This window comes from Triticum urartu, chromosome 5A (assembly GCF_056163025.1).
Source record: "Triticum urartu cultivar PI428250 chromosome 5A, HENAU_Tu73, whole genome shotgun sequence".
Classification (NCBI taxonomy): domain Eukaryota; kingdom Viridiplantae; phylum Streptophyta; class Magnoliopsida; order Poales; family Poaceae; genus Triticum; species Triticum urartu.
Genome location: NC_141877.1, coordinates 52467410 through 52484686, shown reverse-complemented (window position 1 = coordinate 52484686; position 17277 = coordinate 52467410). Strand labels below are relative to the sequence as shown.

Genomic DNA, 17277 nt, shown 5'->3' with positions numbered 1-17277 from the left:
GAGACTGATGAATTGTGGGTTTATGATCAAGTCTATCTATGAATAATATTTGAATCATCTCTGAATTCTTTTATGTATGATTGGTTATCTTTGCAAGTCTCTTCGAATTATCAGTTTGGTTTGGCCTACTAGATTGACCTATCTTGCAATGGGAGAAGTGCTTAGCTTTGGGTTCAATATTGCGGTGTCCTTTCCCAGTGACAGTAGGGGCAGCAAGGCACGTATTGTATTGTTGCCATCAAGGATAACAAGATGCGGTTTTCTTCATACTGCATGAGTCTATCCCTCTACATCATGTCATCTTGCTTAAGGCATTACTCTGTTTTTAACTTAATACTCTAGATGCATGCTGGATAGCGGTCGACGAGTGGAGTAATAGTAGTAGATGCAGGAAGGAGTCGGTCTACTTGTCTCAGACGTGATGCCTATATACATGATCATACCTAGATATTCTCATAACTATGCTCAATTCTGTCAATTGCTCAACAGTAATTTGTTCACCCACCGTAGAATACTTATGCTCTCGAGAGAAGCCACTAGTGAAACCTATGGCCCCCGGGTCTATCTTCATCATATTAATCTCCTACTACTTAGTTATTTCCTTTACTATTTAATTTGCCTTTATTTTACTTTGCATCTTTATCACAAAAATACCAAAAATATTATCTTATCATATCTATCAGATCTCACTCTCGCAAGTGACCTTATAGGGATTGACAATCCCTATTTGCGTTGGTTGCGAGGATTTATTTGTTTTGTGCAGGTACGAGGGACTCGCGCGTAGCCTCCTACTGGATTGATACCTTGGTTCTCAAAAACTGAGGGAAATACTTACGCTACTTTGCTGCATCATCCCTTCCTCTTCGGGGAAAACCAACGCAGTGCTCAAGAGGTAGCAGTCATCCCTTGCATATTATAGTTCATCACAAAGTTCCAGTAACTTGGTGATAGTGACTAGAGAACTCAGTCAATCACTATCTTATCTTGAATATTAAATACCACTTGATTCAAGCGATTGTAGTACTCATACCTTCTAAGCACATGCTCACTGGTTGAACTATTTTCCTCCATCTTGTATGCAAAATACTTGTCAGAGGTCTCATACCTCTCGACTCGGGCATGAGTCTGAAATACCAATTTCAGCTCTGGGAACATCTTATATGCTCCTTGGCATTCAAAACGTTTGTGAAGTCCCGGTTCTAAGCCGTAAAGCATGGTGCACTAAACTATCAAGTAGTCATCATACCGAGCTTGTCAAACATTCATAACGTCTACATCTGCTCCTGCAATAAGTCTCTCACCTAGCGGTGCATCAATAACATAATTCTTCTGTGCAGCTACGAGGATAATCCTCAGATCACGGACCCAGTCCGCATTATTGCTACTATCATCTTTCAACTTAGTTTTCTCTAGGAACATATCAAAAACATAGGGGAGCTACAACGCGAGCTATTGATCTACAACATAGATATGCAAAAACTATCAGGACTAAGTTCATGATAAATTAAAGTTCAGTTAATGATATTACTTAAGAACTCCCACTTAGATAGACATCCCTCTAGTCATCTAAATGATCACGTGATCCAAATCAACTAAACCATGTCCGATCATCACGTGAGATGGAGTAGTTTTCAATGGTGAACATCACTATGTTGATCATATCAACTATATGATTCAGGTTTGACCTTTCGGTCTCAGTGTTCCGAGGCCATATCTGCATATGCTAGGCTCGTCAAGTTTAACCCAAGTATTCTGCACATGCAAAATTGGCTTGCACCCGTTGTATGTGAACGTAGAGCTTATCACACCCGATCATCACGTGGTGTCTCGGCACGACGAACTGTAGCAACGGTGCATACTCAGGGAGAACACTTATACCGTCGTACTAAGCAAAATAAGATGCATAAAGGATAAAAATCACATGCAATCAAAATATGTGACATGATATGGCCATCATCATCTTGTGCCTTTGATCTCCATCTCCAAAGCACCGTCATGATCTCCATCGTCACCGGCTTGACACCTTGATCTCCATCGTAGCATCATTGTCATCTCGCCAACTATTTCTTCTACAACTATCGCTACCTCTTAGTGATAAAGTAAAGCAATTACATGGCGATTGCATTTCATACAATAAAGCGACAACCATAAGGCTCCTGCCAGTTGCCGATAAATTTTACAAAACATGATCATCTCATACAACAATTTATATCTCATCACGTCCTGACCATATCACATCACAACATGCCCTGCAAAAACAAGTTAGACGTCCTCTACTTCGTTGTTGCAAGTTTTACGTGGCTGCTATGGGCTTCTAGCAAGAACCGTTCTTACCTACGCATCAAAACCACAATGATTTTTCGTCAAGTGTGCTGTTTTAACCTTCAACAAGGACCAACCGTAGTCAAACTCGATTCAACTAAAATTGGAGAAATAGACACCCGCCAGCCTCCTGTGTGCGAAGCACGTCGGTAGAACCAATCTCATGAACGCGGTCATGTAATGTCGGTCCAGGCCGCTTCATCCAACAATACTTCCAAATCAAAGTAAGACGTTGGTGGTAAGAAGTATGACTTTTATCGCCCACAACTCATTGTCTTTTACTCGTGCATATAACATCTACGCATAGACCTGGCTCGGATGCCACTGTTGGGGAACGTAGTATTTCAAAATTTACCTACAATCATGCAACATCTATCTAGGAGATGTATAGCAACGAGACGGGAGAGTGTGTCCACGTACCCTCACAGACCAAAAGCGGAAGCGTTTAGTAACGCGGTTGATGTAGTCGAACGTCTTCACGATCCAACCGACCCAAGTACCGAACGTATGGCACCTCCGTGTTCAGCACACTTTAGCTTGATGACGTACCTCGAGCTCTTGATCCAGTTGAGGATGAGGGAGAGTTCCGTCAGCACGACGACGTGGTGACGGTGATGATGAAGTTACCGATGCAGGGCTTCGCCTAAGCATTACGATGATATGACCGAGGTGTGTAACTGTGGAGGGGGGCACCGCACACGGCTAAGACAAATCTTGGAGTGCCTTTGGGGTGCCCCCTGCCCATGTATATAAAGGAGGGAGGGAGAGAGCCCGACCCTCCTAGGGGCGCGCCAAGTGTAGGGAGTCCTAGTAGGATTCCCTTTCCTTTTTGGAGTAGGAAAGAAGGAAGGAGGGAGAGGGAGAAGGAAAGGGGGGGCGCCCCCAACCCTTGTCCAATTTGGTTTGGGCAGGGGGAGGCGCGGGCCACCTCTTGGACCTTCTTCCCTCTCTCCACTAAAGCCCAATAAGGCCCATTAACTTCCCCCGGCGACTTCTCGTAACTCTCCGGTACTCCGAAAAATACCCGAATCACTCGGAACCATTCCGATGTCCAATTATAGCCTTCCAATATATCGATCTTTACCTCTCGACCGTTTCGAGACTCCTAGTCATGTCCGTGATCTCATCCGGGACTCCGAACAAACTTTGGTCATCAAAACACATAACTCATAATATAAATCGTCATCGAACGTAAAGCGTGCGGACCCTACGGGTTCGAGAACCATGTAGACATGACCGAGACACATCTTAGGTCAATAACCAATAGCGGAACCTGGATGCTCATATTGGCTCCTACATATTCTACGAAGATTTTTATCGGTCAAACCGCATAACAACATACGTTGTTCCCTTTGTCATCGGTATTGTTACTTGCCCGAGATTCGATCGTCGGTATCATCATACCTAGTTCAATCTCGTTACCGGCAAGTCTCTTTACTCATTCCGCAATGCATCATCCCGTAACTAACTCATTAGTCACATTGCTTGCAAGGCTCATAGTGATGTGCATTACCGAGAGGGCCCAAAGATACCTCTCCGATACATGGAGTGACAAATCCTAATCTTGATCTATGCCAACTCAAGAAACACCATCGGAGACACCTGTAGAGCATCTTTATAATCACCCAGTTACATTGTGACGTTTGATAGCACACAAAGTGTTCCTCCGGTATTTGGGAGTTGCATAATCTCATAGTTAGAGGAACATGTATAAGTCAAGAAGAAAGCAATAGCAATAAAACTAAACGATCATTATGCTAAGCTAACGGATGGGTCTTGTCCATCACATCATTCTCTAATGATGTGACCCCATTGATCGAATGACAACACATGTCTATGGTCAGGAAACTTAACCATCTTTGATTAACGAGCTAGTCAAGTAGAGGCATAATAGGGACACTCTATTTGTCTATGTATTCACACATGTATCAAGTTTCCGATTAATACAATTCTAGCATGAATATCAAACATTTATCATGATATAAGGAAATATAAATCATAACTTTATTATTGCCTCTAGGGTATATTTCCTTCACAACCGAAGTCCACCGATCCACTATCTCATTGTTTGTATTGGACATCCATTATGGTTTTTCCCACCTTCAAGCATGCCAACCCACACCTGTCTCGCAACCAAACATCCCAATAGGACGTGTTGAATCATTTCCATCTCCTAGTCACAAAGTGGACAATCCACTGGGTGCGGAAGGCAACACTTCTGAAGTCTATCTATGGTCCAATATCACTTTCTCAATACCATCCATGCGAAGATCTTGCACGATGCTAGGGCACACGACCTTGAATATGGATCGCCCCGGTGTTGTTGACTCGACCAAGAAAGAATGCCCAGTAGGCTATCCTAGAGGAAAATTGCCCATTGCCCTCCCAGGCCCACACAATTGCATCCTCAACTCCCTCTAAGAGTTGAACCTTAGTCAAGCAATCAACTAGGTGAAGGAACTCCGCCAAAGCTTGCTCATGCACGTTCGGGTTCACACCCGACCACCACCCACCATCCATACATTCTCTCATATTGTGTGTCTTGATTGGCGTTCTTGTTGACGTGAGCAAAGAGGCTGGTCGCCACTTCTTCTAGCCTTGCTTCATTTGACCGCCAATCTGCCCAGAAGAGTGCAATAGCGCCATTTCCCAACTTGCATCTAGTTGTCTCCTTGTATCTGCCATCAATTCTTGTGGCCCTTGAATGTTGAATTTCCTCCATGGTTCCTTCGGGACCGTGCATTTAAACCACGACCATCTAGACATGGGCGCCAAGTTGGGGAGGTGAAGGTTTGGGACCCCAAGCCCTTCCAACTCCTTAGAGGAGTAGACATGATTCCAAGCAATCAGGCATTGGTCCCCCTACATGTCGCATGTCCCCTTCGAGAGAAAACCGCGGCCAATCTTCACTAGAGCCCCGAGGTTTTTTTGTGGGGATGTCAAGTGCCAGCATTGCACCTGTAGTCTATCGCCTCCAAACATCATCATCACCTGCCCACCCAGCAGGCGTTTCACTGTCTTATCCACCATGGATTACAATTGGGTAACCGAGGGTTTTTGTAGTCCTAGAGGCAACTCGAGATACTGGCACGACCATGGGAAGACCAGGAAACCAAGCTCCTAGATGACGAGATCAACTTGCTCCACAGAGCACCTAATGGGGTGTATCGACCACTTATTCAAGTTGGTGCACAGCCCCGATGCCATGCAAAAGTTTGTGACGATGGCCGAATAAGCTCTAAGGCTAAAAACGTCCCGCCTCAAAAAAGTCACCACGTCGTCCACAAAGATGAACGTACGGTACCTCAACCACGAAGGCGCCAATGGTCAGAGGACCCCGAACCTCACCAATTTAAAAATGTTACGACCTTTTTTTGAACCGTACAACACTTTCTTTTGAAATTACAGGAACCAATTTTACATTGTGTATTGTTATAAAAAAACGTTTACAAACATATTTTTGAAACGTGTGAACATTTTTTTAGTGGGAACATTTCTTTGAATGATATGAACACTTCAACAAATTGCACGCACATTTTTTCCATTACATGAACGGTTTAAATCGTAGTGAACTTCCTAAACTTAAGTAAAGTAAGTTTAATAAACATATATTTAGAATATTAAATTATGTAAATGAATGGAAAAAAACAAAGGAAACGCATTCATAAGAAAACCCGGAGGAAACGAGCAAAGCAAACCAACTCCTCTCTACTGGCCGACTCACTACGAGCTCCTTGAGGTGAGCCGCTCTTCCATCTCACCAAATTGGTCATAGGGAAGCTCTGCACTGACCATGCAAGTGATCGCCTAAGGGGATTTTTCAAGAGCAACTAGTTAACGAACACTTCTTTGGAAGCCTCGCAACGATCAGGGCACGCTCGCAGTCATTCGCCACGTGTCGCGCTCTGGGCATTTTCTCCGGATTTTGTTTTTTTATATTTTTCCACACGCATTTTCGGCTTTTTAAACGGGTTTTTTCAACATTTTGATTTTCCACCGGTCTTCCTTAGCTTTTCGATAAAAAAAATTGAATTTTTTTACGCGAAAAACACGTTTTTTCCCTTTCGCGAGAGTCACGGTTTTGCTTCCGTGAGAGGCACGGTTTTACTTTTGCGAGACTCACCGCCGTGCCACTCGGAAATGAAAGAAAACGTGTTTTCTGTTTTTTTCCTTTCGTGAGAGTCACGACTATGCTTCCGCAAGAGGCACGGGTGTGCTTTCCCGATAGTCACGGCCGTACCTCTTGGAAACAAAAAAAACTTATTTTCCATTTTTTTCCTTTTGCGAGTCATGGTTTTACTTCCGCGAGAGGCACGGTTATGCTTTAGCGAAAGTCACGGCCGTGCCTCTCGGAAACGGAAAAAAGAAACACGTTTTCTGTTTTTCTTTTTCTTTCGTGAGAGTCACAATTTTGCTTCTGCGAGAGGCACTGCTGTGCTTTCGCGAGAATCATGGCCGTGCCTCTCGGAAACGAAAAAAACACGTTTTCTGTTTTTTTTTCGTGAGAGTCACGGTTTTGCTTTCGCGAGAGGCATGGTTGTGCTTTCGCGAGAGTCACGGCCGTGCCTCCTCAGAAATGAAAAAAACGCGTTTTCTCTTTTTTCCTTCCGCAAGAGTCACGGTTTTGCTTTCACAAGAGGCACGGTTGTGATTTCGTGAGAGGCACGGGCGTGCGTCTTTCGGAAAGGCAAAAAACCTATGCTCCCGGTTCGGTTTTTTATCCGGTTTTTTTTCGTGAAAAAAGTTTGTCAAAATCTATCAACATGGGACCTAGTTTTGAAGATCTCTACGTGAGGAATCCAACGGTGAAAGCGGTTCAAGATTTGGATGCAGTGTTTGAGAGATAAAACGTTTTGAATAAACGAATCTACGAAAAAGGGAAAACTCACAGGTTGTGATAAGTGACACGCTGCATATACGTTACTTGTCGCAACTAGGGAAGTTGCACTGATCTTTGCAACAAGTACTCCTCAACTATTGATATTGGGAGTCCCTCTCAAAGCGACCATGTCACCCAAACGCTCAGAGCGATCATCCATGAGTTGGCCCAGTTAAATGCTTGGAGACACGGTTTCGAGGGTAATATTTTTTTTTGTTTCATCTGTATTTTTAGGCGGTTTTCTTTAGATAGTTTCTTTTTTTTCTTTTTTCATATATTTTTACCTCTTAGAAATCACAATCTCTTTCCAGATTTAAAACTTTTTAAAGAATACACGAATAATTTTAAAATTCATGAACATTTTATAAAATACACAAGAATTTAAAATTGGTGAATAATTTTAAAATTGGTCAACAAACTTGAATTTAAGACCATTTCTAAAATAGCCAAACATTTAAAAAAATTGTGGTCATTTTTTTTAAAATATACATTTTTTAATATGAAAGAAATCCCGTAGCTAGCTTTTCTTCTTGATATGACCGACTAGAAAACTAGAAGAATGAAAGAGTAATCGCACCCTATGTGTTTGCCGGCCAATGATTGGCAATGTACTTGAGGGGTCATCGTGAATGCAAAGGTTTAGTCTGTGCTGGTCAGGGGAGCACCGCACCCATGTGGGGCTGCCACACGCTTTTCTGAGGAGCTGGAGGAGCCCACACATGTGTTTTTCCATATTATTTCATTTCTGTGCAAAGTTCATTGCAATTTAGAAAGTTTTGCATTTTTATAAGTCCAAAATTTCAGATGTTTAAAATTTTGAAAGTTCAAATATCAAATTTTAAAATTTTAAAGTTCATGTGCCCGCCCTGTTTGTTCTCAAGAGAGAAAAAAACACGTTTTTAAACTTCACATAATAGCGTTGTCTTAAGTCTAAATTTTTGAAGTTTGAGCAAGGTTACAGAAAAAATATCACCATTCACGATACCGAATATGTATCATTATAGATCCATATGTAATATGTTTTCATGTTGTATTTATTGGGTACTGTTTATTTAATAGTATAAATTTGGTCAACTGTTAGAAAGTTTGAATTAACACAGCACTAATAATAATGCTTTTTTTAAAACACCACTAATTATAGTGCTTAACACTTTGACAGGAACATGTACTCCCATCTGTACAGTAAAAAAGACCTGCACGGTTTCCATACGTGTATTACATTATTCTCTGGCGCCCAAATGCCTAATACATCAGGCCGAATATATACAACAAAATCCTCCCATGCACTACACCCATACAGCACCAGCATTACGAAGCAGTGGGACAAGCTTGCCGCCGAGATGAAGGGACATGACCTTGTCGGTGCATCCGACGAGCCTGCCGCCGATGAACACCGCCGGCACAGCAGGGTTCCGGCCGAGGAGCCGCACCAGCGCCTTCTCCATCTCCTTCCCCCTAGGGTCCTCGTCTAGTTCCACCACCATCGGGTTCACCCCGAGATCTCGGAGGAGGCTCGTCACCGTATGGCACATGCAGCAGGAGCTCGTGCCGAAGATCACCACCGCCCGTTGCCCCGCTAGCTTCGTCACCTGCTCCATCAAGTTTCGTGCTAGTGCTAGTGCTAGTGAGCTCGATTAATAATACGATCGCTTCTAGCTAGCTCTTGTATACGAGGCTTTGAGCTGTGCTGGCTTGCTTTGAGCTGGTCATAGGGGAGCCCTGCATATATAGCCATGGAAATGTGCACGGGCACGATGAGCTTCGAGCAATTTGACCCGGGAAAAAGGTGATACGGGTGGGTTCGGATAAATCCCGAGCTCCTTTAATTTGGGCGGCTACACGTATGGGCCTAGTGTGGAGCATCGAATATTTGGATTGCAATATGGCGATGCGGTGACCTGATACCAAAGGGGCCATGATCTAATGGAATGTATTGTTGATAAGGCCTGGAGCTCAACTTTTTGTAAGTTCTCCTCTATCCTATTCTCTCTTTTTTTTGCAAAAAGGATCAGATCTATATTATAAAGATTCACTAGAAGTACAAAACACCTCAAATATAATAAAATTACGTCGAGGTCCATGGACCACCCAACGACCATTGTTGTCACCGGAACGAGCTGCCGACGCACCGTTGTCGCCGCTTCCATACTAGAGCCAGCCTAACCTTGTCGATAATAGCTGGGAGGTCTTCGTGCACGTGTCGCTAAGGACCAGCGCCCCAAAACCACAGTCATCGTCATTGAATTCTTGAATCGCTCTGAAGAACCTAACAACAAATATCGCCGTTGCATACGGACGACAAAAAACCCTAACCTCGCTGCCCTGAGGAGCTGGCTGGAATTTACGCCAGAACTCCGTCTAATCCGTTCCATTCGGCCAACCAACGAGTCCGGAAGACTGACTCAAAGAAGAAGCGCTGCCATCTCCAAACATCGCCCTGCGAAGACTAAAACCCTACCTATCTGCTAGCCGGATCTGAGGCATCAGAAATCCCCTCCCCGCCACCGGCCGCCGGAGCGGCGACGGAGGGGAGGGGGGGGGGGCGCGAATCCACGGGCTCGCTGGTGAAGATCGAGGGGACGAAAGCTTTCCGTAATCACCTTGCGAGAGGAGGACGAAAAGCTATCTGTCTTTTAGCATTACTCTTCTTTGTGTGATGATCCCTAAGGGGGGTGTCAACACAACCTCCTCTATCCTAGCTATTCGACAAGTTAGATGAGAGAGACGCCCGTGATGATATCCATATGGTCTTGTGTGCGTATCCTGACATAACCAGGGAGTGCAGCTACACGTCCATCCAGTTCATGCGTACAATTTTTTCTTATATAAATCTTAAAAGAAAAATATAAAAACTCCAATTTTAAAGCTCAAATTGGAATTTTTTTGCAACGTAAATACTTGAAGTTGACATAGTTTATTTCGAAAAAAATATAAATATTTATCCGACACCGAAATAGAAAATGTTGTCTGCACAATATGTACTTCTAATATTTTGTAACCTACAAAGTTCCAGTTTTATAAATTATTTTATTTCAGACCTCTACTAGAATCTGGTTTTGTGCCGAGTTTCAAAACTTTACCCAGTTCATTCTATCGGGAACTCGCAAAGTTTATATCTGTCGAGTTCGATTCAAAATTGGACTCGACATTGATAAGCACCTTGGCAGACATTCCGTTAACCTCCTGTCTCGTTTGACGGTGTGCTTTGCTGAGTTTTCCTGAAGGTGGAACTTGGCAAACAATGTTGGTTTATTTGTTGAGTTTGCGATAGAAAGAAGTTGACAGATTTAATGTTTGTCGGGGCCCGTCCAGCCGAGTGTTGTTCGCCGAGTTTGGCACTCGTGAAGATTTCGCCGAGTTTATTATGGGCTCTGCGGAGTTTCAAAATGGACAAGTCTAGTAGTGGAGGGGCAAAATGGGACGTTTATGTGAAGTGAGGATATTAAGCTAGCATAGATCTTAGATCTTGATGCTATGGGGTTTAGCTATCACACAGATAGAGGGGTATACCTCCGCCAGATTTACAAAAAGTCTACCCTCCTACACTGAAAGTTTTGGAAGAACAAAGCGGAAGCGAGAAAGAAATAACGAGCTAGTTTTTCACAGGCATTTCAGCAAATAACTTGTCTGTATATAGAAAATCTGAACCATATTACGAAATCCACAAGAACCAAGCTAGCCAATGTTCACCACAACAATATACTTGTAAGAGCAGCTCATTACAACATTAATACCCCAACATATTCATCAACATATTAAAGAACACATGTATGTCATGTCTCTAATGTCTACACAACCAAAACATACCGAACTTGAGCAGTAGGTACCAATAGCAAGCAAACACTTGAGCAGCAACCAATATGGCAAAAGAAACACCAAATGAAGGGGGAACACAAGGATTTATGTGAAAACCTCTTGCGAGGAAAAACTATAGACGACGGCGAGGAATCTTCCATGATAGAGATAAACCAAGTGCAAAGTGAAAGCCAACAAGTAAGGAGGCTCCAAATCCCTTTCATGCGAAATGGCCGCATTTCTCTGCTACCCTAGAGCTCTCTCAGTAAAAAAATAAGCTTCAATTATCCTTGTGTATTCGTGAGCTTGGTGAGAGGCCGAAAAAATAGTTTTGCAGAAAGCCCCCTCGGCTTGGCAATTATGTCAAAAAACCCTTATTTCAGCATATAACATGCATATGTGTTGTTCATGTTGGAATAGACAAAATGGCATATAAATGGTGAAATAAGAGCTGGACATAATCAAAATAATAAAACATGATGAATTTCATTAAGATTCAGTCATTCTACTCGCATGGAACAGAAACTGCATCGGCGTGAGTGTAGAATAGCTTATTCTACATCCCTAGTAACAGTATATACAAATCTAGTAAAACAATGTATAAAATATAGTAATTCTAAAATAAATTTGTTACTATCAAAGTTTGTAATTTACTATATTTTTTACAAAAGTTACTATATCTTATATGTTGTGTTACTATATTTTTGTATATGGCATTACTAGGAGTGTGATAAGCTATTCTACACACATCCTTAGTTTAGCATTAATATAGTATAGACAAACATGATTTTATAGAAAGAACAATATATGACATCACAATATTGCAATGTTCAATCTATTAATTTTGGCACACATATTTTATTCACTGCTCTCTAATCATCTATTTGTACACCTTCTTTTTTGACAAAATCTGTGCATTTCATGTCTATATAAACAATTAAGAGCATCTATAGCCGGACGCCTCAAACCATCCCTCATACACATACGGACGTGCCCGGTCAGTGACCGGACAAGAAAGAGAAGAAAAAACGTGACCTAACTGGACCCCGCACATTTTCTTCATAATACAGCTCCCAAACTTCATCGCGTAAACCGCCAATCCACTAAAAAACATCATCAACGGCCAATCATGTCATTCAGCATACCGACATCCACCGGTATATTCAATTGTCTGAACAGAAATCAATCAGAATGGACGAGGAGAAAAAAGCAGCAACCCAGAAGATTGTACCACGTCAGCATTTTTGGCCTCAAACGGCCACAAGGTTTAAATTAGACTAGGATTTGATGGTTCAGAATGCTAATTTTAGGGGATCAAGGTTTAAGATCCGCATTACCTAACCTCTACAAGTTAAAGGCTTAAAATGAACCTTACTCTATGCATGCTAAAAGAAAAAAGTTAAGGTGCAAACCAGCCGAAACGTGGCATGTAGGTCCAAAATATCAAATAAGTAATAGTAAACAGTAAATCAAATAAGGAAGTAATCAGTAAATCAAAAGAGGACTCAAATAATACTAGAAGTAACTCTGAGAAAATAAGGAAATATGTATACTTTGCTTTCTAAAACGGAAATGTTAACGCCTACAAGTGTGGGCGTTGACCATCTCGACCACACGCATCCATCACCGTCCAGTACTATATGCACGAATTTTGACACAATTTGGCTGATTTTCTGTGCTACGTAGGATAAGGCGTGTGTGTGGTGTGTGACATAGTTCGCCCATACATCCGTTTTATCACACGAAGGGGTCGGTGTGTGGGCGTTTAGCAGTTCACCCACACATTAGTTTTCACTCACGCACAAGGGTTGGTGTGTGGGCATATGCCATATCGCCCACACGCCCGTCTCCTCTCCCACACGTAAGCTGCTAGTTGCCATGTGTTTTTGCAGCGCATATGGCAACTGCCTCTAGTGTGCTTTATAAGCAGGTGGCAACTCTCTTCTTTTACCCGAGTTGACATGTGTTTTTGCAGGGTACACGGCAACTGCCTAGTGTGCACGTAAGCAGATGGCAACTGTCTTTTACCGAGTTGCCATGTGTTTTTGCATGGTACATGGCAACTGCCCCAACGTGCACGTACATGGCAACTGCCCTAACGTGCACGTAAGCAGATGTCAACTCTTCTTTTTTACATGGCAACTGCCCTAGCATGCTTGTGAGCACATGGCAACTCTCTCAACCGCCTAGTGTTAGTATGTGGCAACTCCTAAAGTTATGAAATCATGGCAACTACATTAGATCAGACCATACATGGCAACTGCAGTTGAGCAACCATGGCAACTGCAGATAAACGAACATGGACGAGGGTCTGGACCATGGCAACTGCGGGCGCACGGTGGGCGTCACGCGTCGCGTGCGGGACCAGAAGGGTACGAGGCCTGACATACGGGCGTGTGGGCGTTATCAACTTCGCCCGCACGCACGCGTGTGAGAGGGTTCAGGAGGAAAAAAAAAGATATGTGTGGATATTAATTGTTTTGCCGACACGTAGGTGTGTGGGCTGATTGCTGTTCATGCCACATGAGGCGTGTGGCACAACTACCCGATACACCACACGTATGGTAGTTATCGGGATCCTTCTAAAAACCAGCCCGTAAACATCAATGGTGTGACTGTGTGTTGTAGCCCAGAGCTGTTTGATCCGGGGCCTTGTAGGGTGTGTTGAAACCGCTTTCTCGTACGGATGAATGGAGGTAGAAGAAGGAGAAGCACAGAAAAATACGGAGAAGAATACACTCGATTTCACCCGGCCGCACACAGCACCGTTACACTATTCCAGAGCACCAACTGCTTCTCTACCAACATGATTACAACCGGCTTTGTAGCCCTCGGCAGCGACGCAGCGCCCAAGCTTCTAACGCCCACACACGCACGAACTACTGGCTGCTGCATGCGATCCGCTCGGCCTCACGCGACGCACAAACGCGCTGGACGCGGCTCGATCCATCTGATCGCAACGGCCAACTGCATGGTGCATGCACAGCTCCTAGCTCCACGCCACATGCACGTCAAGCTAACTAACTTCAACACACGTACGCACACAGACTCAAGCACACACGCGCCTACGAACCTGACACGGCCACACACCGCCATATACACACATACGCCACACTTCCGCTGCGTCCCGCCCGTCCCGCGCGTACTCGACGCGCCCGACGAGCCCGACACCATCAGTATGTCCCGCATGTCCCGCACGCATTCGACGCATCTGATGAACCTGACCACACCACGCGCCACGGCTTATTCCAACAAGGTGAATATAAATTCAAGGGGAAAATGAAAAATGGTATGGATCAGGATGATTCCCGGAGCAGCGAATGGCACAGAGAATGACTAAGCTGTAACACGTGCGAGTGCCAGAGAATATACAATTTTTCAGCAAAGAAGATGACCTTCAAGCTGTAACCTTCAAGCTATTTTAGTACAAATATCGAAAAAGGGTTTCCTCCCGTTTTATATTATAAAGCTATTCTAGTACAAATACATTGGCTAACTTCAGATGCATTTCAACCAAAAGGAAAAGGATGTATTAGAGCAAAACAAAACAAAACAGCTTCTCTATGGATCACTTTTGCTTGTTTTCTTGAACCTGGTAAGGTTCCTTTTGATAGAATTAACAGCAGACAGCATCTGCAGTTTCTCCGTGGACACCCTACATGGTGTTTTTGATTTTTTTTCAAAATGAAGGCAAAAGATTTGTCTCATCAATTAATTAAGTAGAAGAGAATTGCCTAATTAATTAACAAAAAACCAGGCGAAAACCAATACAGACCAACTACAGGTAGACTACTCACAGAGTGACCACCATACCCAACACCTAACGTCCACCAACCCGCACACTGTTACAACATGAAGACACCCCAACGAGAGTAACTCTGCCGAAAACCACGGGCACCATCAAATCCACGAAGACAAGCCAGACCATAAGGACAACCCAAGAGACTGGTAACCATCCATCAAGCAGCTGCGGAAGCCTTTCTTGTGGCGTCACTCTTCTTTCCTTTGCTCCTGAGAGCCTCCTCCACAATCGCCTTGCCAGATCCAGGGCTCACCCTCTCCAAACGTTTGAGCAAGCTGTGAAGCTCTATTTCGAAGAGAATCTCATTGAACTTGTCACGCACAGAAACCTGCCCAATGGTCACATGTGAGTGGGTGATTGCAACATCGGAACCTCCACGCTCAACAGAGGCGAGCGACTGGTTGGGCTCCGAAGGATCAGGCGCCAACGCACCAACCGCCTCAACATCATCAGTCACGGGTACCACTGGCACGATGGACTCAGGCGTCTCCAGTTGGTCACATGAAAGAGCCTCAGAGTTAGGTGCCAACACACCTATCTCATCAACCCCGCCACTCAAAGACGCCACATGCACAATGGCCATAGATGAGGCATTGACAGAACCAACCAAGTCTCCACAACCCGGAATGGCAGGCGACTGATAGGACTCCGACGGTGGTAGTGAAGGTGGCATGGCCACCACCAAGGACTCCAATGCGCTCAACTCCATCGGTAACACCATAGATGATTCCCCACAAAGCTCCTGCAACTCAGGCATAATCTGCAGAACTGGAGCTACGACCTCCGTGATAACCGCATTCCCACGAACAAGCGGCGTCACATGCAGAGCACGAGGAGAAAAATCTCCAAAGCAACATTCAGCATCCTCATCAATGCAACCAACCTGGAGCTCAGGCAACAAAGGCACAACCGATGCAACCTCAAACTTGGCTAGAGCGTTGTGAAGCTCAGTGCGGAGCAGCTCAACCTCCTGAAGGAGCTCCGTGCGCAGCAGGGCAAGCTGCGACTCCAAAGCAGACACCAAAGAGGTGCAGACATTGGAATCCTTGCAACACCCAGATTGAGACCCTGGCGGCACCGACACACACAACGACGAGTGGCCCACAACCTCAACCCAACTCCTGGCCAGCGAAGGACAAGGCTGGACGGGCGGGGAGCGGCTCCGCTGACGAGGAGCACATGTGACCGGAGAGTCACCGCGAGCGACCGGAGAGCGATCGCGAGCAACCGGAGAGCGAGCACGACAGAGCCTCTCTCGATGACCAGGGCGACGACAGCGAATGCATCTGAATGGATCACAGCAAGCACTGACTTGGTGGCCACGCTCGAGGCAACGAAAGCACCTTCCTCGAGCCCAACGCTTGAAGGCGAGGCTACGCTCGAGACCTTCCCTCGACGGCTCGGGGGGAGCTCGTCGGCCGGAACGTCGCCCCCGACCCACATGCACCCAGCCCGCCCCGGCTACAATAGCGGCGGTGGCAGTAGAGAGGCCGTTGCATGCCGACACTAAAGATGGACCAAGCAGAGGAGAGCCCAACTTCTCTGGAGCCTCTGCCAGAGCATTGGGAGCTCCCTGCACTCCTGTCGCCACATCTGTCACAAGCGCTGACACGACCGACATCGAAGGCAGCAACAGCGTTTGAGGAGCCAGCCCCCCATCCACCTGGGCAGGGGCACGCAGCTGTCTGTAGAAGGGGCACAGCCATGGTTTTGGGTACCGGGCGGAATATTCGGATACCGCCCGGTAACCGAGTTTCTCGCCACCCCACGAGAAACCTTTGTACCGAGCGAAATTTTTTGAATTTAAACTCCGATAGTTAAGTTAGATAGGCTAGGAACTCACAAAGAACAGCCAGGCAGCTGTGGCGTACTGGTTAGCGTGGGGCTCCTAATTATATTAGATGTGGTTGCGGGTTCGAGTCACATAGCTGTTCATTTTATTTTTCACAATTTTTAGGAAAAAAAGGTAGATGCTGAGAAAAGAAATGTTTTTGGATATGATTCGAACTAGCAACCTTAAGGCAGGGGAAACACACACAACACCTAGCCACTGCACCACACAACGGTTTCTGATATAATAGAGTCTAGGACTAATCTATAGTATATTTAAGAAAACTGAATTCAAAATTCAAACTCAAATTTCGTCCGAAATTTTTCCGAGATTTTACGGATACCACGGTAACCGAGAATTTCGGTGCCCCATGAGAAAAAACGTGCACTTGGGATCCAAATCCTTGGGCACAGCAGAGTTTCTGTTTCCAGGTCCGTCTGAACAGGGGCTGACGATGAGGGCGGCAGCAGCAAACCGGCGGAGGTGCCTGCAGAGGGAACCGCGGCTAGGGCAGCAAGGGCGGCGGCCGGTGGTGCCGGAGTGGCCGCCGTCGGTGCCACAGAAGCAGTCGGGGTTGATGGCGCGGCGCTGGCAGGAGCAGCGTCAGCCCAGGCCGAGGACGGAAGACACCCAAGCCCTCCATCCAGC

At 45.0% G+C, this 17277-nt stretch overlaps 3 protein-coding genes across 3 annotated transcripts in view; all 3 read right to left on the bottom strand.

Annotated features, from left to right (window-relative positions):
* Positions 1–8304: 8304 nt before the first annotated feature.
* LOC125555605 (glutaredoxin-C1-like) lies at positions 8305–8912 on the bottom strand. The gene has a single exon (XM_048718504.2). It carries the CDS (start codon positions 8797–8799, stop codon positions 8488–8490), a length of 312 nt encoding a protein of 103 aa, XP_048574461.1. The 5' UTR covers positions 8800–8912; the 3' UTR covers positions 8305–8487.
* A 5645-nt stretch (positions 8913–14557) lies between these two features.
* LOC125506745 (pre-rRNA-processing protein esf1-like) overlaps positions 14558–17277 on the bottom strand; it is a 128871-nt gene continuing 126151 nt past the window's right edge. Inside the window, exon 8 of the mRNA XM_087523334.1 lies at positions 14558–14652. Coding sequence (XP_087379460.1) covers positions 14558–14652 — 95 coding nt within the window. The remainder of the gene's footprint in view (positions 14653–17277) is intronic.
* Positions 14956–16419, bottom strand: LOC147967967 (uncharacterized). The gene has a single exon (XM_087522398.1). The coding sequence runs from the start codon at positions 16417–16419 to the stop codon at positions 14956–14958; it is 1464 nt and encodes a 487-aa protein (XP_087378524.1).